This window comes from Marmota monax, unplaced genomic scaffold (assembly GCF_021218885.2).
Source record: "Marmota monax isolate L192 unplaced genomic scaffold, Marmota_monax_Labrador192_F-V1.1 WCK01_AAM20220418_F8-fsc00011, whole genome shotgun sequence".
Lineage (NCBI taxonomy): Eukaryota > Metazoa > Chordata > Mammalia > Rodentia > Sciuridae > Marmota > Marmota monax.
Window position 1 is genome coordinate 5,240,675 of NW_026693082.1, and position 23,299 is coordinate 5,263,973.

The window sequence follows — 23,299 nt, forward strand, 5'->3', positions numbered from 1 at the left end:
ATTAATGTGAAATATCCTTGGTTTTATACACACACACACACACACACACACACACACACACACACACACACAAAACCACTGAGCCACAACCCCAGCCCTTTTTTATATTTTATTTAGAGACAGGGTCTCACTGAGTTGCTTAGGGCCTCACTAAGTGGCTGAGGCTGGCTCTGAACTCACAATCCTCCTGTCTCAGCCCCCCTAACCACTGAGATTACAGATGTGCACAAACACATCCGGTTCCTTGGTTATATTCTGACAAAAGGTTCCCATCAATTCTATGTACTCATATTATCAATGAAGACATAATCAATAGATTAATGGATAAAAAGAAAAGGCTCAACACCAAGTCAATCTATGATCTGTTTTCTCCTCTACTTTAATTCAAGAATTTAAAAGACTCTAACCAATGAATGCTGGGATTCCTGGATACAATGTCTCTCTCAAGGGCTTCCACCAGATCCTTATCATATCCAGCACCATCAAATTTTGGAATTTCACCATCACTTGCACCATCTTGCATATTTTTTCTTCCCTGGGGACAGGTATAAAAAAGTTCTGATCAATAACAAGATCATTTTAATTAACATCATTAAGTTTTCAAAATGTTATAATCACTTTTTTTTTTTAAATGGGAGTTGAACCAGGGGCACTCTACCACTGAGCTAAACCCTCCGCTCTATTTTTTGAGACAGGTTCTCACTAAGTTGCCCAGACTGTCCTCAAATTTGCGATCCTCCTGTCTCAGCCTCCTGTGTCACTGAGATAACAGTCATGTGCCAACATATTCAGCTATAATCATTTTTAAAATATCTTCCTACAATTTAAAATCATGTTTTCTGATTGTTCAAATGCCTTTCTTCCCTACGTATCAGAATTAGATTAACTGGTCAAATTTATTATAAATATCTTCAAACCTACATTCTTAGGGGGATAATTGCAGATAAAACGAAAATGTTCCTTGCTAGATCCAAACAGACCAAAAAAAGTCTCTCTGAACTGGTAAATGGAGAGGATTTCCACCACTGCTACAGAATAATTAGACTATTAATACATGACAAAACAGAAAATTAATTCACTGAGACTACTATGTAGCAGAAAATCCCATATACATTATTAAATATAGCAACCTGCAGGGTAGACATTATTTTTCCTTCTTTTTATAGATAAGGATAAGTAATTTAAGTTTACTAGTAAACATGAAGGTGGAGATTTATTTTTTAAGGTGAAGATTTATTCCAGTCTGTCTGCCTCCCTAAACCCATACCATTCCATCAGATCATCTCATGTCTAAGATGAATTAAAGAGGGCAGAACTATTAGATTCTCCAAAGAATCTGAGAAAGAGGCTGCAGACGAGGAAATAGTCAGGACTGGGCAACTGCATCTTACTGAGCCTTTTCCTTTAACCATAAGTAACCCCTCATGATTCAGGGTTTCTTCCAGCGGGTTTTTGAGGCCCATCATAAAGTGACTGTAATGACAAATGATAAAATGACCACTTCAAATCATATTTCTAAGATCATTAAAGCAATATGCTTTTACCCCAAATTCTTCATTTAATGACATGGTGGCTTTATTTTAAAAGTATATGCTAGGGTTTCTAGCTATGGAATATTGCCAAAATTCACTCAGCTTTGAAGACACTTACATAAAACACTAATTTACCAGAGATAGTTCAACTAGGGAACTACTTTGACAGGCAGAGGCAAATACCATGCCCATAGCATCAGCCCCAAGTTACCACATAATATAAAAATGAAGGGTGGAAATGGTTAAAGTGAGTCAACCTCCTGAAAAAAGACAACAGAACAGGGTGACCTTCTCTGATCCTATTTCTTCTGAGATAAACAAAAGGAACAATAAGTGCTGAGAAGGGACTAAATAGCTCCCTTTTGCAGATCCTCCTGTTATTTTAGCCACCAGGTAAAGACCAAACAGTATTCTAGTGAGCTGACCCCCAAATAAACAATATATCCGGGCAATATGGCAGCAGTATTAAATTAAATTTTCAAGAAAGAGCCTCACATTTCAATGACATATCAATACTGACACTATCCAAAGAAGGAAATTGCTGGCACAATGGCATACGCCTATAATCCCAGCGGCTCTGGAGGCTGAGGTAAGAGGATCACAAGTTCATAGTCATCCTCAGCAATTTAGGAAAACACTAAGCAACTCGGTGAGACCCTGTCTCTAAATAAAATACAAAATAGGGCTGGGGATGTGGCTCAGTGGTTGAGTGCCCCTGAGTTCAATCCCTGGTACCCCCCAAAAAGAGAAGTAAATTTCTGGCACCTCTACCAAACAAACATAATATAAGTTCAGCACAGAGTCACATTTTATATTACGAACAGGCCAATGCTACAAAGTTATTTAAACAAATCAATGGAACACTCTACGATTATTTTTAAATTATTCTAGAAATAAAATAACTAAGGAATACAAGAGAAACTTACACAACTACAGCTTAACAAGCCTTCACAGGGCATTGTTGCTAGTCTTGCTTTGCATCTTAAGAAATACTGAATAACAAATTATACCCAGGGAAGGATGTCCAGGGTGACAAAGGTTTAAAAAATATGCCACAAGGAAAAGGTAAGAACATTAGGGACATCTAAGCTGCAGAAGAAAATGATAATCCAGCAACACAACCAACTACAACTACCCTGCTCTATCTTACTCCAAAGAAAAGAACCAGGACCCATATCAAGTAACAAAAGAAGCAGATTTCAGATCAACAAAAGAAAGAATTTTTCTAACAATGGTCCTGTCCAACAAAGGAGTCAAATCTCTTGTTAGGCAGTGAGTTGCCTGACATGATTACTGGCTAATCAGTAATAAAAACCACTGGCCTGAAGTCATGAGGATGTCTAAGCTGAATAAGAGCTGACCTTTGATTCTTTCTGTAAAGCCACAGTCTGTCCTTGCCCAGTGTTGCCTGGACTCACTGGCCCAAGGCAAGTGCAAGATTCCTTGCACATCTCATTATTTCTTTTTTAAAAAAAGTAACTTGGTAAGGGAGAGAGAAGGGAAATTGCATGGAAATGGAAGGAGACCCTCATTGTTATACAGAATTACATATAAGAGGAAGTGAGGGGAAAGGGAAAAAAAAACAAGGGAGAGAAATGAATTATAGTAGATGGAGTAGAGAGAGAAGATGAGAGGGGAGGGGAGGGGAGGGGAGGGGAGGGGGGGATAGTAGAGGATAGGAAAGGCAGCAGAATACAACAGACACTAGTATGGCAGTATGTAAAAACGTGGATGTGTAACCGATGTGATTCTACAATCTGTATACGGGGTAAAAATAGGAGTTCATAACCCACTTGAATCAAATGTATAAAATATGATATGTCAAGAGTTTTGTAATGTTTTGAACAACTAACAAAAAAAAGAAATGCAAAAAAAAAAAGTAACTTCGTGTTCTCTTTCATATCTGTTCAGCATGTCAGACTGATAGCTTAAAGTCATACACTACTTACTGGGTGGCAGGCACTATTGTAACTTCTTGACATATATTAACTCACTTGTTCTTCCTAAAAGTCCCATGGGGTAGATACTTTTATTATTTTTACTTTACAGATGAGAAAACTGAGGATCAGAGAGGATAAGTAAATGGTCCAAAGACACACACCTAGAACCTAGGTGATTCAGCTCCAGAATCGGGGAATTTTGTTCATTCTGGCATCCTGCAGCACACACCTGGGCTACTCCTACCCTGATGTGAGCAGCAAACCCAGGAAAAGTTGGACAGGGTCGCTAAACTGCATTCTCCCCTAAGATTATTTTGCAAAGTAAAATAGGTTGATATATCAAAACAGTGCTTTATAATTTTGGTGTCATGTACTGCACTGGAATACTGATACAAAACACATTTAGGTTGAAATAATAGATCCAGAGGATTCTACATACTTACCAATATACCTGTTTTTTTTGTCAACAATATTTATGAGTACTTACTATGTGCCAGACACAGGGAATATATCAATGAACAAATACATAGAAACCCTGCCATCATGAAGCACACATACAAGTTAGAGGACACAGTATGTAAAAAAGCAAAATACGTAATAAAACATTTAGGGGCAGAATTAGCAAGTATAAATGCCTCAAGGTGGAAGTAGGCTTGGCCAGTTCCAAGAACAACAAGGAAACTAACAAAAAGGAGAAAGAGGTGTGGGGGTGGGGGGGGAAGTGGGTCAGAAGTAATGGATGCCGGTCCATGTAGGGCCTTATAGCCCATTATATGGACTTCGGATTTTAGTCTAAGACAGAAAATCAATGGAAGTTTTTGTACCAAAGAGGAACATAATCTGACCTCTGTTTAAAAGAAATTCCCTGGCTGCTATATTATAAATAGACCAGAGTAGGGGGTTGTCTTGTGCTCTATTCTACCATTTCTGTAGTACACTGACAAGCTAGCATGAGTGAACCATCCTAAGAAAGGAGAAAACATTTAAATATGGCTACTAAGAGCCACATTTAATCTTCCTATATATGAAATACCACACTGAAACAGAACTCATGAACTCCTAGTATAATAGCCCTGAACAGTGGCATTCAATGGGTAAGTGGGATTGAAAGTGGGAGTCAATGAGCAAGGTTTGAACACAGCAAAACCATTCAGTCTATGAAAATATGTTGAGTAGTCTTTTGAACAATGGGTTAAAAGATTTGAATATGAACCTTCCTGTGACCCAGGAGCTCATCCCCTCTCTCAAAGACTAAGCTGATGTTCATACTGGAAAAGAAAACAAAGTGTGGGTTTTTGTAAAAAAGCACCAACTTCCACAAATAAGGTTGGAATTACAGATCATAAGTTCAATCAAAGGGTTTAGATTTAAAGAAAAAAAAAAAAAACTAGCCAGGCACAGCGGCACACACCTGTAGTCTCAGAGGCTTGGGAGGCTGAGGAAGGAGGATTGCAAGTTCAAAGCCAGCCTCATCAAAAGCAAGGTGGCTAAGCAACTCAGTGAGGCCCTGTCTCTAAATAAAACACAAAACAGGGCTGTGGATGTGGCTCAGTGGTGAGTGCCCCTGAATTCAGTCCCTGGTACAAAAAACAAACAAACAAACAAAAAAAAAACTACTTTATTATAACATAATAATGTTTTTAAAACCAGCTCTATAAATTAGCTGCCATAATATTTAAAAAAAAAAAAATTGTGCTGTGATTTACTATCCAAAGGCCAGAATATTTCTTAGGACCAAGTCACTGAAAATACAAATGGTTAATAAGCATACGAAAGGGTTTTCAATCTCATAAATTATAAGGCAAATGCACAATACACAGTAAACATGCTGGTAAAATCACAAGTAATACGATTACACCTAAAAAAGACTGGCAACGTTAAATGCTGGCAAGCATGTGTAGCATCATTCTCCACAGGTAAGAATGGAAACTAGATCACTACTTTGCCAAAGTACTTGGTATTATATACTAAAGTTTAATTCATAGAAATCCTATAACCCAACAATTCCACTCCTAGGGATATACTCTCCAGAAACACACACATACATACACACACACACACACACACACGCACACGCACCTCAAAGGAGATGAATATAATGATCTCAGGTAGCATTATTCATAACAGTTCCAAACTAAAAGCAATTCAAATATCCATTGACAAGAAATAGATTTAATTGGGCTAGGGCTGGGGCTCAGCGGTAGGGCACTCGCCTAGCACATGCAAGGCCCTGGGTTCGATCCTCAGCACCACATTAAAAAAATAAATAAAATAAAGGTACGGTGTCCAAGCACAACTAAAAAAGGAAATATATTTAATTACACATATACTATATAACAATGAAAATAAACTAGTGTATTTGCAACAGCATGGAAGACTCTCACAAATATATTTAGCAAAAAAAAAAAAAAAAAAGCCAGATGCAAAAGAATGTTTAACTGTACATAAAGTTTCAAATGAGGCATAGATAATCTATAGCACTAGAAAGCAGAAGAGTGGTTGCCTCTGGGAAAGAAGAAAATGGCAGAAATTAGAAGAGATCATGAACATAACTTCTGAGGGACCAAATGTTCTACTTTTTGACCCTGAGGGTTACATCTATTATAGGACAGTTACAAGTTACATAACAATGCTATGCTGGAACTGTTTCTTTTTGACTTGTGAGAGTCAATAATTAAATTTTCAGGAATTTTGTGAGCCAGCTATGAAACACTGCCATTAGTAAAAAGTAAATTACACAAATTTAGAATGTATTATATTTTTAGAAAAAAATAGTACTCAAAATTCCTTTCTTCTAATGACCTTAGCATTATCTATTCTCTGGAGGTTACTCAAACCTACAGTATCTGTATGGTGGAAACACTGTATGGTAGAAGGCTACCCATTCTCACCTAGAATCATTTCAGTGGCATCATGTGGAAATCTGTCACAGTGGAGGTATTTATAACAGAGAAATTAGCAAATGCTATGCTACAAAAAGAGCTGGATTTGTTCTGTTGATTGTCTAGACTTTAGAAGTGAAGAGAAAATTTTTAATAATGCAATTAAACTTAAAAGTGTGTCAGTTCAATTGTTGTTACATTATAAATAGCACACAAAAAAATTCTTCCACATGAGTAAATTATCCAAATTATCAAAGCTGCTCAAGTCACTGGTGAATAAGTGAATTCCAGCATATTTTTATTGTTTAATTACCATCTTACTAATAAAAACACATTATCCACCAACATTCATTTCAGCAGTACATTTCCCCATCAAATGCAAATGCAGGCCAGGTACAGATATGAAAATTGGGCCAAATCAGCAAAAGCATTCTGTGAGAGTCCACTGGCTCTATGAAATTTATAATAAAAATAATATAAGGTAGTTTACTGTTTATAAATTATGTGCTACACAACTTTTCTTTCAGATTTATAACAAACTCGCGTGTGAATGTGTACTTGTGCACGAGAGTCCTCAAGGACAAGTAAATTTGCTACTACACTAAAAATTCAAATACACAAAGAACCTTGGGCAAGATATGTAATTTCTCTTATCCTCACTTTTTTATATCAATAAAGTGAGTTGTGAGAGTACAGCAGCAGCTTTCAAAATTCTGACCATGACTTAACACAATAAATGCACTTTAGATCATAAGCTAGAATACAAAAATATGTATTTACATAACTAAATTTTTTCTCATACTGTCTTTATTATGGGCAATAAACTGAATTTTCTTGTTTGTTTGTTTGTTTGTTTATTTATTTATGCTGATTTTAAAATGAAGCTGACCAAGGTGGGGTATAGGGACAGAGACTATAAAGGATGCTTCCAATATTCACTTTCAAATTACCTCTCAATGGAATAGGATATTTATCAGTTTTACCTAATAGCTTCAAACCCTATCATAGAATTCAGTTAGTTTCAGGAACTGCAGTATTCTAATGAATATTTGAGGGTTATGATAATCGGAACCAAACAAATACACCTTTCAAATTCTAAGGAAGTTTCCATGAGTTTGTTTAGTTTCTTTTATTTTTAGTGACAGAAAATCCTTTATTTCTGAACAAGTAGAAGGTTTCTCTCTCTCTTTTTTTTTTAATAAATGGCTTACTTTACAGTGACATTCTGAGTACCTAAATGTCAATAAAAAAAAGCTAATATTTAGAAAATTATTTGAAAACATCATAAATGAAAGACTATCTTATAACCTCCAGACAAAAAGGTATTGGATATTCAAATGCTGCTTGGTTGTTTTGTTCTCAGCTTCAGCATCATTAACACATTTAAAAATCAACATTTACTTATTCTAGATTATTTTTTTCAAATCTAATTCAGATTTTAACAATCTAGTTTGATATGTAAGAATACTACATAATATGGGAAGGGGGGAATACAAAGATATGTGACTTTACAAATTCCATTCTTCTAGGCTTCATTTTTCACTCCTGGCAAGTTACTTTAGCACTATATACCACAGTTTTCTCATCTGTAAAATAGCAATAATAAGATACCTACTCCTTGAAACTGCTGCATGAATTATTATGTAATCACTCTGAATGGTGCCTAGCAATAGAAGCATCCAATAAACCATGGCCACAGTTCTTCTCTTATACTACATGAAATTAAAGACAAAGTTCATTATCTTGTTCTAAAAGTTTACCTAAAAGCTAATATCAGAGTGAGGGTTGGACTTCAATCCCTACTTTTATTCTCTAAAATGCAAACTAAGGTTAGCTGAACAAAAATGAGAAACAAAGAAAGAAACAAAGATGATACTTAACATACATATTTTCAAGATCCATTTGTATGGCTTTTAATAATGGGGGGAAACCAGCTCAATTTCTTAGCAGGAAATAATTTATTGGTATCATCATTAATTCCAAAAAGGACCTGAGATGGATTCGCCTACTGTTTATGAAAATTTATTTCAACAAATCACAAACAGCCAAAAAATCTAATCCATTTTCAGTATCTTCATAAGGTAGAGAGGTACAATATTGTCTTTGACTCTCTCTCTTGAGTAGAAATACCCAGAAAACACCAGTTTTATTCTGTCAGTCTCAACATTCCTAATGCCTAGGAAGCTGGTCTATTTTGAGTCCAATGGAAGTTTTCTCATTAAAGAAAACAAGTCTTATTGCACTTTACAATTCCGGCTAAATAAATTTTTTTATTTTTAGCAGTAGTAAATCATATTCCTCATCTCATTCTGTGAATCTCCTTTCTTATAAGTCTTTCTCCTACAACTATGTTTTCATTTATTATTCATTTTCATTCCAAATATTTGTTAAAAATACTGTTTTTAAAGTGTCCAAACTATTTGAAATACTGCTACAAAGTATCTGTTTTACTAAATACTTGTATGGTGTCCATGTTTGCTCTCTGAGGTCTTTTACATTGCAGCATGGCCTTCAAAATATAAAGATCACTCAGGTTTTGAATCAGACTCTTCTTTTAACTCTTTCACATTAAAACCATGGACCCTGAAAAGCCAATAAAAACCGTAATACCACCAAAGTCAGGGTTTCAAGTGAGTGAATTACAAAGAGACAGTCTTGCCTTGTCATCTCTCCCTCTTGCTCTACAATCCTTGTCCCTACTTGTAGGTTTCTCACTCTTTGATATGGGATGTGCTCGGCCTACAGGTCCCCGGGCTCCTACTCCTGCCATTTCTTTCCTCAGAGGTCTTACTTCTCGATTGGGACGCCTGATTTGAGGTGGAGCTCTGACAAAAAAAAATAAAAGTAAAAAATAAAAATTAATCAAGGACAAAAGTATTTTAATACTACCTTAGTAAATAAAACTGTTAAGTCAAGAAAGCCCAAAATCTCATATTTCCAACTCATGACCATGACTACTAGGCTGGTTTTCAATTTTTATTTTTTAAAGCACATTGTTTGATAGAATTATTACATACATATAAATGATACATAAGGTAGCACTTTGCCAAAGTAGCTATTAATCACCAATAGAGGGCAACACAGACTACCCCCTGTAATAAATAATAGCATAATGGAAGACCAATTACTTTACTCATTGCTATCCTAAACCAATAATAGATAACTTTTTAAAAAGCATTAAAAGCTATTCTTGAAGAGTTCAAAATAACTATTTGCATAGTTTACAATTTTTTTAAAACAACCAAGATGTTTTTCTCTGCTTCTGTACTGAAAAATTCAACATTTCACTCATCAAATTACAAATGACAGGACTTAACAATGAAATTTTCTTATAAACAAAGTAATCTCTTTGTAAAAATATTATTCATGCTTTAAAGTGTCCAAAATCACAGGATCATTTAAGTTAAACTGCCTCCAAATGTGATTAAGAATCATGATAAACACATGTGTGTGCACACAGAATAGCATATTTTGTTTCTTACAATGTGAAACTTGTCTCCTTCACACAGTAAAGATCTGAGGTTTCTCAGCCAGTATTTAGTAATCTCTGTATCTTGGGTGAGGGATCTTTATCATTTTGTGTCTAATCTTAGTTGTTCTTCCTTGACCAGTCTCTTCAGTATTCCTTCCTTGTTTCTCTTGATGGCTGTGCTCATGTAGCACTTCAGATCCCTTCTAGGTGTTGCTTATTCGTCCCTGTACCATACCTATTATTCCTTTCTCACCCTCCTGCTTTTAATTCACCTAACTCATCAGTGAGTTTAATTCCTAGTGTCAGTAAAGTTGACGTAGTATATAACTGTACAAATCCAACAAGATAGAAAAATGGATGAAAAATTGTAAAGGTGGTAAACTTAGTGCAAAACATTTTGGTGCAAAAAAGTTAAAAAAGGGCCAATGTGTTGCCAGTCTAAATATAGTATATTCAGACTGTTGGAATTATACTACAACCTGAAACTGCAAAGATAAAAATGGATGGTGAAAAACGGTGTCTCCCTTATAGATACAATTAGGTTACCATAACCTGACATCTTACTCCCTGGAGTTTAGTCCAGTTAAATATTTACTGAACGCCCATTAGGTAGAAAACAGCCTATAAGAAATGAAAATAAATAAGCAATCTTGTAAAAAAAAAAAATCACTGGAAAGGAAATAGAAAATAATGCATACTAAAATGGATATAAGGCACTTTGAAACTTAAAGTATTATTACATCATTGGTTCTTAGGACATTATTAAAAGTCTTTTCAGCATTCTGTCAATAAAATAAAAATGCAATTAGACTGATAAAGAATTCAAGACTAATAATGATAAACTGCTCTATTTCCAGAACTTCAATGCAACCACTGGGGTTTTTTTTTTTGGTTGTTTGTTTTTAACCTATTTTTTTTTTCTATTGTGAAGAGGTAGAAAGTAGTACAACTTTGCTTTTATTTATATATATGTGTGCATAACATCTTTCCTGAATCATATTCATGAGTACAACCAAAGTCAGTATTATGAGACCAACAATCTCAACCAACCAGAACACATGTCAAGTTTGCCCTTTTGTTAGCAGCTATGCCTACTATTTAAACATCTGTCACTGTTTGTGGTCCTGCTTTGTAGACTCAACAGCCAGCCAGCCAAAAGCCTCTCTGCTCACCAACGGCAAGGCCAGCCCTTACAGCCACAGAGCACAAAGCTCTGCAGCTGCTGGGTCTGCCTGTTAGGCCTCACTGCTTAGGGTCAATCTTGAGACAGTCCTTCCACCTTAGGTTATGCTTTCCCCCTGCAACTTGTTATTAATAGTCATGTAGGAGCTCTACCACAGACCATTTTGTATACACATCTAGCTCAGGAAGGCAATGTAGTAGAATCATTTCAAATTATTTCAGAGCTGGCACATAGGCTGCCAAGTATTTGCTGTTGCTGACCTTGTCCTGCCACTCAATATTCTGATGGGCTCATAAATGGTCTGAATGAAACTGCTCAAGTAGCCAGATGTTCCATTTGTGTCAAGTCCCATGTCTCACAGGAAGTGTGCCTGTGCTTTGGAAGTCTTCAGTTCCATCTCACTGCAGTTTGATATTACATTTGTAACAGACTCTGACAACTTCCCAAAGGACATCCTTGATTCTGTTCTGTACTTCTTTGTCCATTAGCGCATCACTGCACAATGTCATGCTTCACTTTAAGGACTCAGTGACAGCTTCCAGGCTGTGTAAACAATAAAACTCTCAAGGCTTCTTTTGCTAAGTATCTCTTTAGAAAGACACTTTATTAGGGTTACACAGCATCACTGACCTCTGTCCTAATGGTCAAAAAGACTGACACTATACTAGCCTACAGCATTTCAAATACAGAGAATAACTGATCTAATAACTATTTAGATATATAGATGAAGACAAAAATGTCCACTCTGTGCTCACTCCTCCTACTTGTGATCTCCCTATAGGAATAAGAAATACACCATATTCTCTCTTGTGCGCATGTGCCTGATTTCCTCTGAAATACAGTATTTCCTTTTTCTCATCAATGTTATACATGTTTTTATCAATACTGCTTGTAATAAACACCTGAAAATAATCCAAATATCCATTATCAAAATAGGTAAATTACATATTCATAATCGGTCATACTAGACAAGTGAACGTAATTACAGCTACTCAAATAATGACAGATGAATCTCACAACCATATGTTGAGTGAAAAAACAAGTTCAAAGCACAAAGACAATAAGAGTCCAAGCAAAATAAGATACGGCTTGGTGATACCAACATATGTAGTCAAAATATAAAGTGAGGTTAAGGGAAAGATAAGACTCTAAATTCAGAACAGTAGTTGATATCCCTCTCTGAAATAGAGGGAAGGGAACAGGATGTGGAGAAGCACACATGACTTCAAAGGTCATACCGTAAAGTTCTTTACCTTAAATTAATGGTAGGTACATCATAATATATTACCTTGTGATTCTTTATATCTTACATAATTGTGATTTTTCTACTAAGAAGTTAATAAAATGTTAAATATGAATTATAACACTAGTTAAATATTTGAGTACCTAAGAAATGAAACTGTAGGGTTGCTCTAAGTTTTAGCATATGCAGGCAAATAAGGGCTCAGATTATACATCTAAAAAACTAAACCTCCTGGATCTGAACCTGGCAAATCTCCATAAAATATCAGGCAACAGAAATAGGATTGTCTGTTTGGTAGACATTCCATGAAGTCTAAGGAAGAGAGACCTCTTCCAAGGGGCCTTGCATCCCATACCATGCTAAGAAACAGGGTCTGCTCTACTGTTACAACTTTCTCCAAGACACAAAGGTTCCTTCCTTCTTAGAGCTACTGAGCATTCCACTTCCCCTTTCTGTTTGGTGATGATTTTAAACTCCTTGGTTACATCTATTTGTCCATCATTGTTAGAATCCTGGCATTTGAGTAAATAATTTGGAACAGGAGGATTTTTGTCCAAGAACTTTAATTCACATTACTTAAAGCTAACTTTTAGAAAAGAAAGACAATCTTACTTTGCTATTACGTTAATCTATGTAACTTTGGAATTAAATAAAAAGGAAAACACAACTCTTCCCATAGGTAATACAAAGATAAGAAACATAAATTTGAAGTACTTCATACAGACATTTTCACTAAAGGATTCAGAGTCAAAACATGAGACTTCTGAATATAAGATAAATTACTTAATGAAAAACAAGCAAAGAGAAAAAAGTTTAAACCTGTGATCTGAAATTATTCAGTGATGATTATAAACTCAGATATCTATTCATCAGATATATAACTTGTTTTTTCAAATTAGAAAATATTTATTGTGTATCTAATAATACAGAAACTATGCTAGATGTTATGATTGTCCTAAAAATACTGCAAACATACAGTGAAACAGAATGGTAACCTGAAATCAGCAGATTTAGAATCCTAAAACCTGAGTACCTTTTTACTCCCAGGTCTACTAATTACTGAATATATGTATGTGCATATCAATATCTACAAGATTCACATTCTTCCTCTGTAAATGGGATGATGATAATAATATATTATGAACTTTTTAACTTTACTTTTCATTTGAGTACAACCTACATATAGTAAAATGAACAACTATTAAGAATACAACTCAAAAAGTTGTACCATATAACTACCAATTGGTCAAAAACAACAAGCATTTCCTAATATTCCAGAAAGCTCTCTTAGGGCTTTCTCTTGGTCAATACAAGTCCCTATAAATGCAACTACTATTCTGACTTTAACATTATAGATTAATTTTGCCTATTCTTCAGTTTCATATAAATGGAATCCTACAGTACATTTTCTGTGTCTGCTTACTTTCTTTCAGCATTACCTGAAAATTCCATCCATGTTGTTGCATTCATTGCTGTGTAGTATTCTACCACATAAATCTACTAGGTTATCTATTCCACTGAGGATTTTTTTTTTTTCAGTTATAATTAAGGCTGCTATGAATATGAGCATTGTGTCCATATAATGAAGACTTAATTCTTTGAGGTACACACTAAGCAGTGAAGCTGCTGAGTCATAAGTATATTAAAGATTAGTTTTATTAAATAGAGTCTTCCAAAGTGGTAATACTGCCAGTTTTCCCATTTTAGTCATTTGGGTGGGGATGTAGTAGCATCTCATCGTGAGCTGCCTTTCTGAAAGGACTACGGATATTAAGCATCTTTTCATCTGCTTTCAGCCTTGTATATATATTTTATTTTTTAAAATGGCTGTTCCAGTCTTTTGTCCATGCTTTCAAAATCATATTCTTTTTTACTAATTTACCGATTATTGTTAAGACAATCATTTGTATATTACAATTACCTTCTTCAGTATGTGGTTCACCTTTTGACACATTTTCATGGTATCTTTCAATAATTACTTAAGTCTACCTTATCAATATTTTATCTTAATTCTTTTAATAAATCTTTGCCTACCCCAAAATTATGATGATACCCTACCATGTTTTATTCTAGGACTTTATTTTATTATTTCCTATATTTTAAGTACTGATCTTTTTATCAAGTTAATGTTTCTTATAAGGTGTAAGATGGGGGAGGTTGTAGGAAGATTTTCCAAAAAAATGGGTATTTTAATTAACCCAGAAGCATTTACTGACAAAACCCACCTTTCCCTACTGAACTGCAGTGGTGCCTTCTTTGCAAATCAAGTGACTTCACCAAATTCAATCTTTAGTGATGAATCCTGGTTCTAAAAAGCATTTAAGAAATGTTTAACTGTTTGCTATAGAAAAATTAAAAACAATATCATGCTGAAGTCTGTTTAGAACATTATTTATTAATTCTTTCAACAAATATCTGAACTCTTGCCAAATGCAAAGCTCCCTGCTACACTACATAAAAGGCTGCATTAGGTTAACTCTTCCCTCATCATCTCAAGCAAATCAATCATATTCAGGAATATAATAAGTACTACAATTCATATTATACATATAGAGCACAATTTTTCATATCTCTGGTTGTACACAAAGTAGATGGTGTCACATATAACAAATTAGAATAAAAAATAATTTTAAAAAATCATCATACTATAGTGATCATTCATAGCAGCTCAATTCACAATAGCTGAGCTATGGAACCAACCTAGGTGCCCTTCAATAGATGAATGCATAAAGAAAATGGTACATACACACAATGGAATATTACTCAGCCATAAAAAGAATGAAATTATGGCATTTGCAAGTAAATGGATGGAACTAGAAGCTATCATGCTAAGTGAAATAAGCCAATCTCAAAAAAAAAAAAAAAAAGCTGAATGTTCTCTCTGATATGGGGATGCTGACTCACAATAGGTAGAGGTAGGGAGTGGGGTGGGGAGTGGAGGTTCACTGGATTGGACAGAGGGGAACATGGGAAGGGAGCGGGGATGGCAATGGGAAAGACAGTAGAATGAATCAGACATAATTTTCTTGTGTTGATATATGAATACACAACCAGTGTAACTCCACATCACGTACACCCACAGAATGGGAAGTTATATTTCACATATGTATGATATGTCAAAATATATTCTGTCATATATAACTAAAAAAATAATAAAAAAGGCTTTAAAATACTGTAGGCAATGCTCTTTTTAGTTTTTTATATCTTCCGTAAGCATATATTTTGTGCTAATGATACTCATTAGAGGCTTACTTTGATTTAAGATATTCAACTTATTAAAGTTAAAAATACAAAAATTCAGTTTTTCCTTAAATCTTTTGATTGAACTACAAATTTTTTTCCTATATACAAGACAAAAAGATCTCAGAAGTCACTTTTAATAGATTTTGAATATCTGATCCAATTTACAAACCTAGTCAACAAAATGCCACCAAAATTTTTTACTTACCTACATTCGTAAATTTATTTCCTCCTTAGTTCTTTCACTCTTTATTTAATGAAGAATAATTTACATATAAATATATTTATTCATCTTTTGATAAATTAAATTTATAAATAATCTTTAATTTTTCCTAAAGTTCCAAGAAGGTCCTTTGCATAAATATTTATGTAAAAAAAATCACAAATCAAAAATTATTACATATTATATTTAATGTGAAATTGCATACATAAACTCTTATTAACCATATTCTTAAGTATTTTAAGTATGTAAAAATAATAAACATGGGACTATGCACATCTCTCTTGATAGAAAAACATTATTACAACTAGTCTTACTAATCTTGATTCTTAGTCTATTCTTATTTTAAATCTTCTTGGAGTTAAGAGATATTTACCAACTTCAGAAAATACTCAGTAAGGAAGTTAACCAGGGTACAATTAAACAGAAATTGCAGCAGGTATGAGAATGGGAGGTGCAGGCATAAATCTCACACCAAATATTATATGATCCCATTTAAAATGATGTGGGCTGCCCTCTCCCCAATTCTTTAATCTGAGGGTGGAATTTTGCTACTGCCACGCAGGTTAACTACTTGCTTGCATCTTCTTGCTTCTCTTTTGTTCTAAAGATAGGCCTTTATCTTTCCCATTTAATCCTAAAGAACAATGAACTTGGAAAAGCTAAGATTAATTTATTTTTGCCTAACTAGGTCTTAAAATTAGATAGACAATAATATTCTTTCAGATTATTAAGACTACACAAACTTTACAAATAATATCAATTGAATTTACCTATCTCACAGGTCTTTGTCCAGCTTCTAGTCAACTTCTGAGGTTATTCTACTAATTTGTAAAACAAGGGGATACCACATCATCTCAGCAAATTTGAGATAAGTTAGCAAAATATCTACTTATTTTAGAATTACACTGAACATCCTTCTTCTGTCCACAAACAAATCCTACAACTAAACAAAGCCTTGATAAAGAGCTTTCCATTATACCAAAAATCATTTAAAAAAATTAAAATAAAATGTAGACTAAGACTCTCAAGAATTTATGACAGGGGCTGGGACACAGTGGCAGAGCGCTTGCCCAGCATGAGTGAGGCATTGGGTTCAATCCTTAGCACCACATAAAGATAAACAAATAAAATAAAGGCATTCTATCTATCTACAACTATAAAAAAAAGAAATTAAAAAAAATTTATGATGGAACTACAAAAATAACTTATAGTGAGCCGGGCGCAATGGTACACACCTATAATCCCAGCTCAGGTGGCTGGGGTAAGTAGGAGGGTTGTGAGTTCAAAGCCAGCCTCAGCAAAAGCAAGGCACTAAGCAATTCAGAGAGATCCTATCTCTAAATAAAATACAAAACAGGGCAGGGGTTCTGGCCCAGTGGTCAAGTGCCCCTGAGTTCAATCCCCAGTACCCAAAGAAAACAACAACACCTTATAATGATAATAAAAATAAGCTGAAAAATCTGCCCACAATAAAATGTACAGAAATGGTGGATAAAATGTATTGTTTTATGTGCAAAGCTGATCTTACCAGAAGGCAAGAGAAATATTTCATAGATCAAACAAAAAAGAAAGAGAAAACTGTGAGATGATGACTAGCAGTCCTTTAGGGGAGTGGGGCCTGGGCTTAAGTTTTAATGACAGAAGAGTGAGACCTAAGACAGGTCCTTCAGCCCATGCAAATCACAGAAATTGAACTAAAACTACAACATAAAGTCAGGACCCTCCAAGGGCAATAACCACAATGAAAGGGTAGAATTTAAAACACAGAAAAAGTAAAAATTCTGTCTAGGTCTATGTTTTCTACTTACAGAGTAAAGCAACATCTCTCCTAGAAATATTATCCAAGGGCCTGTCTGCATCTAATTTGGGGTTCAACTTTATACCACTTAAGCAAAGTAGTTTACCTAAAAGTGATCTTGAGCAGGTGATGTCCTTAAGGCACCTGGTTGAAACAAATATACCTTTTCAGGAGTGATGCCTCCAAACCAACCACAAAGTTGGGAAAACTAATTAAAACCTTGCTGAAGGGCTGGGGGTGTGGCTCAAGCGGTAGCACACTTGCCTGGCATGCGTGTGGCCCTGGGTTCCATCCTCAGCACCACCTACAAACAAAGATGTTGTGTCCGCCGGAATACTAAAAAATTCTCTCTCTCTCCTCTCTCCTCCCTCCCTCTCTCCCCCCCCTCTTTAAAAAAAAAAAAAAACCTTGCTGAAGAGACATTTCCCAATTTTAACACAAACAAGAGTCATCAGAAATAATAAAAAGCAAAATAAAACTGCCAACTGTCAGTTATAGACAACAAAATAAGTATGTTTAAAATGATGAAAAGCATTAAAAAGGAATTTTAAACAAAGGAAATAGAAATCTTAAGTAGCATAAATAAAAATAAATCCATAGAAAGATAATTTGCAGTGAAACTGCTTAGTGCCAAAGACAGAAAATAAAGTCTTAAAAACAATGAAAAAGAAAAATTAGCCATAAGCAAAAATCAACTATATTGATAATAAGCCAGAAGACTAAATAATAGTACTACTAATATTACCTTCAAAACAAATAACTACCAACCCAGTTACCTATACTGAAAGAGCATTTAAGAGTGACAATATTAACTTTTTTGAAAATAAAAATAGTTTACATTTATAGAGACCGTTGCTGTAAGAACTACTAAATACACTTCAGCAAAGATGAAACTGAATCCAGAAAAAGTAAAGTGCAAGGAATGGAAAACAAAACAATGCCTACACTGTGCCAGACACTGTTCTTGGTGCTGGGGATAGAGCAGTGGGCAAATCTAAGGCCCCAACTTTTTATGTCTTACAATCAATAAACACATACAATTTACTATCAGATAGCAGTAAGTGCTATGCAGAAATATAATGCAGACTAAGGAACAGAGCAGTGATGAGTGCAAGGGTAAATATTTTAAACAGAGTGGTCAAGATAAGACTCTGGGTGAAATGTGAACAATCGCATGGGATGGGAGTGTGTAATGAAACCTGCAAACCTTTCCTGACACATCCTATGTGCCAGGCTGTTCTTTATACTTCACTTGCATTAAATCATTTAATTCTCACATTAACCCTGTAAGGTAACTGTCATAACTGATCCCAATTGACAGAGCAGGAAAATGAGGAAGAGGCTGAAAGGCTCATCCTCACGGACACTAAGTGGCAGAGCTAGAGTGACAACCCTTGTAGCTGGTTAATTATCAGGCTCTGTGCAAAGGAAACAGCTTTCCTAGAACATGAGCTCCTGCAGGCAAAGCCCTTCCTCCCACCTGTCTCTACATCCATGATGCCCCCACGGAAGAAATGCCAGGGGTGTCAGGCTGAACTGGACACAGAAAGAATGAAAAAAGAAGGAATTACAGAGGTCACATTCAGAAAAGGGGAAAGCAAATAATGTAATGCCACAGAAACCAAGAAGGAGAAGAGATGGTAAACATTAAATGTTACAAAGGTGAAAAGGAGTTAAGTTCTAAGAAAAGGCATTCCATTATTGAATTAGGAAGTTATTCAATATCTTCAAGAGTCAGTCGCTGTGCTGCAATAACTGAAGATCCACGATTTCTAGTAACTAAGGGGGAAAGGAAATAGATGTAGACTTTACAGTGTATAGCAATTTGCCAAAGGAACAAAAGGGGAAATGACAGTGGCTAAAGTGCAGCAAGGCAAAGATTTTTCCAAGAACAATGTAAAAATAATGTGTTATGGCTTCATTCTGACTTACCACTATCTTGTTCCCACTCCTTAGTTTATCTCTAATGATTACAATTTCTATCTTTCAGTTGCCTTTTCTGTAACATAAAAAAAAAAGATAGAAATACCAAGTTTTTAGGTACTCGTTGTAATAAATACTTTGAATTCCAAAACATAAATTTCAAATGAGTGACTACTGAGTTCTATAACGTAAGAAAAATGCTCCCTAGAGTGTACTTACATAAAAGAAATACTCTAAAAATAAAATAAAAAGGCCAAATTGAATGTCCTCCCACCCTAGGACACTTCCAATTACAATTCAGACCCTGTTCCCTCTGTGCTCACCCTCAGATGGTCTTGTTTGCTTTTGCCTTCCTCAGTGAAATGATCACAAAAGAACTTGCACAAGCTGTCACCTCCATATCTGCCCACCACTCTGCACCAACTGCCTGCCCTGCTGTGACTGAGCCAGCTGCTCTCGCGCTCCCTCTACATGTGCACTAGATCCACCTCGTCTACTCAAAGACTGCTTCTGAAGTTGTGCATTTTGCCCACGTATCATCTATTTTCCCCTCTGTACCACAGCATATAAAAATTCTGTTATTCCCCTCCTCTCTAAATAATAAAACTTGACTCCTATCTTCCCCAACTACCACTCAATTTCTTTCTTTCTTCAGCAAGACTCACTAAAAGAATTTGTCTTCAGTTCCTCTCTTCCCAATCTCTAGACACCTCCGTTATTTTCTACCACTCTACCAAACTATGCTCTGAAGATGATCACCAGTGAGCTCCTGCTGCTAAATCCAATCCAATCTCTGTCCTTATCCTATTTGACCTACATGCAGCATTTGATAAAGTAACCTGAGACTTTAAACATTTGGTTTCTTCTTCTAAAACATACGGTGTTAACAATATTGCCTATTGTACAGGGTGGTTGTGAAAATTAAATAAGAAATAAGCCATGAAAGAGTTTATTAGCAGAATAAGAACAATTAATGTTAATTATTACTCTGGTTAGACAACCCTGTTACCTATATTCTACTCAAAAGTCAAAAACAGAGTCCATCCCATAATTTAGAATCAGAATTTTAGAAAATAATATGACTCCAGAATGTTAAGAAAATTACTATAACTTCAACCTACGAACAGTATTAGACAAATAACCTAATCCATCACATAAAGATTGACGTTAGGGCTGGGGATGTGGCTCAGCAGTAGAGCACTTGCCTAGCGTGTGCAAAACCCTGGGTTCGATCCTCAACACCACATAAAAATAAAGGTATTGTGTCCAACTACAACTGAAAAAAAAAAGATTGACCTTAAAATTTCTACCTCAGCCTTAGTTGCTGTTGATTCCTAAATACTACTTACCCCAATCTCTCTCAAAGTCTGGTTCTCATTTCTAATTCCTATTCAACAGCTTGGTCTAAATTTAATTATCTGTTCCAATTTTTCTCCACTTCGCTATATCTTATTAATGACCAAATCCAGTCCATTCTACCTCAGCAATGGCTCTCACAGCCATCTACAAGATGAAATGCTAAAAAGGGCAGAAACCATGTCTTTCTTCCTCCCACTATATGTGGACAGGATCTCCTGGCACAGTACTTATAAGACATCAAGCTTTCTAAGATGCTTATTTTCTCTTATCAGTTTCTCAAGGTCAAGGGCTATAGGCTTTTTATTTGCTGCACCTTCAGGGCCAAAGACAATGTCTAGCATATGATGATATTTATGAAATACATGTTGGATAGGTCAATGATACAGTAGTTTTCTTCCTAAGACTTCAAAAGAGTTTTACAAAGCAATCTCATTATGATATACACTTCACAAAGGGAAAAACAGTTCACAGAAAAGTGAACTTGCAGGATGCCTCCAATAACTAAATTGATACAAAGACTTGCTCTCCAATCTTCTAATCCCAGGAAAATAACTAAGTCTGAACCTAGGTAAAATACTTGTACAGATGAGATGGTAGTTTGCTCTCTACCAGTACTTGACTTTGGGCTTAACTGATCTTTTGACTGCAGACTGGGTTTTTAAATGCCACAAGTTACTTAATCTATTTGGGTACCCAAAGAAACATAAGACAACAACTTTAATACCAAGTCAGTAAGAACTTCCTCTTTGCTGAAATTCTCTAAAATAGCACTGGTTTTAAAAAAAAAAAATGAAAGAAAACAAATCAATCTTCTCATATGTATGTACACAGAAACATATCATACTATAACTTCCCTGGGACTGATGATACAACATCAGAAGGTCTACTTGACTTTTAGTCAACTGATATAAAATAAGCCAAATAATTAATTTCAGCTTGTACACTATTCTCACTCCCACCTCTCCCAAAATATATAATTTTTTTTAAAAAATTACCACATGGAAAAGTAAATTGTAACAGCCCTTATGGAGAATTCTATGAGGGCTCCTCAAAACATTAAAAATAAAACTACCATTTGGGGCTGGGGATGTGGCTCAAGTGGTAGCGCGGTCGCCTGGCATGTGTGCAGCCCGGGTTCAATCTTCAGCACCACCTACAAACAAAGATGTTGTGTCCGCCGAAAACTAAAAAATATTAAAATTCCCTCTCTCATCTCTCTCTCTCTTAAATAAATAAATACATAGATAAATAAATAAATAAAACTACCATATAGCAATCCCACTTCTGAATATACATTCAAAGAAACAATCTAAATATCTGTCAACAGGTGAATGAAATAGCATTCAGTTTTTAAAAATAAGGAAATCCTGATATTTGCAATAACATGGATGAATCTGGAGGACATGCTAAGGAAAAACTAAATAAGCTACAGAAAGACAAATCCTGCTTGATTACTTATATATGGACTCTGAAATAGTCAAAACTCATAGAAACAGTAGAATGGTGGTTACCAGAAGCTTAAGGGAAAGGGAAATTTTGTGAGGCTATAACAGAATACCTGAGTTTGGATAATTCATAAAGAACAGATTTATTTCTTATAGTTCTGAAAGCTGGGAAGTTTAAAATTAAGGGGCTCACATGTGACAAGGGCCTCCCTGCTTCATCATTTCACAGATGGAAGGTAAAAGGGCAAGACAGCACTAAAGAGCAAGAGGGGCCTTCTATAACAAGCCCATTCCCAGGATAACATTTATTAGGCCAAGTCCTCATGGCCTAATCACATCTTAAAGGTCCCATTTCTCAATGTTGTTGCACTGGGGATCAAGTTTCCAACACATAAGCTTTGAGGGCACATTCAAACTACAGAAAGAACGATGTTGGTCAAGAAGTGCAAAGTTTCAGTTGTACAAGGTAAGTTCTAGAGATCTAACACACAGCAAAGTTAACTATCATTAACAATATTGTATCATATATTTGGAATTTACTAAGCTTGTAGATTTTAAGTGTTCTCACCACAAAAAGAAAAAGGTAATAAATATGCTAACTAGCTTAATTGTGGTGACTATTTCACAAAGTATACGTATATCAAATCATTAAGTTGTACATCTTAACTATATACAATTTTTATTGTCAATTATATTTCAATAAAGCTGGAAAAAAGAATTACTTACCACATTTATTTTTATTTTTATACTGAACAAAGGTAATTAATTGAATATATGCTATTTCAAATACTATTCTAAAAAAGAAAAGTCATGGCCTCATGTTTTAGGTCTCACTAGGACAGATCATCTCATTGAAGAGAATGTACTTAATAAACCTACATGCAAAATATCATGAAAATCATTTCATTAATACAATAAACTCTTTAACCTAGGATATTAAGAATGATCTGGAGGCCTCCTCTCTTTTGGAGTTTAATTCTGATACTGCTATTACTTCCTTTCATGAACCTACTTTTACAGTTCCATTTCTTCAAATTTAAGGCAATAAATCTATTTTAA

The 23,299-nt window shown here is 35.0% G+C and overlaps 1 protein-coding gene across 3 annotated transcripts in view; it reads right to left on the reverse strand.

Annotated features, from left to right (window-relative positions):
• Katnal1 (katanin catalytic subunit A1 like 1) overlaps positions 1-23,299 on the reverse strand; it is an 82,584-nt gene that overhangs the window by 37,612 nt on the left and 21,673 nt on the right. For all 3 annotated transcript variants that reach the window (XM_046454083.2, XM_046454082.2, XM_046454084.2), the window contains exons 4-5: positions 9,014-9,179; positions 408-535 (exon numbers count right to left, since the gene is read on the reverse strand). In XM_046454083.2, coding sequence (XP_046310039.1) covers positions 408-535; positions 9,014-9,179 — 294 coding nt within the window. The remainder of the gene's footprint in view (positions 1-407; positions 536-9,013; positions 9,180-23,299) is intronic.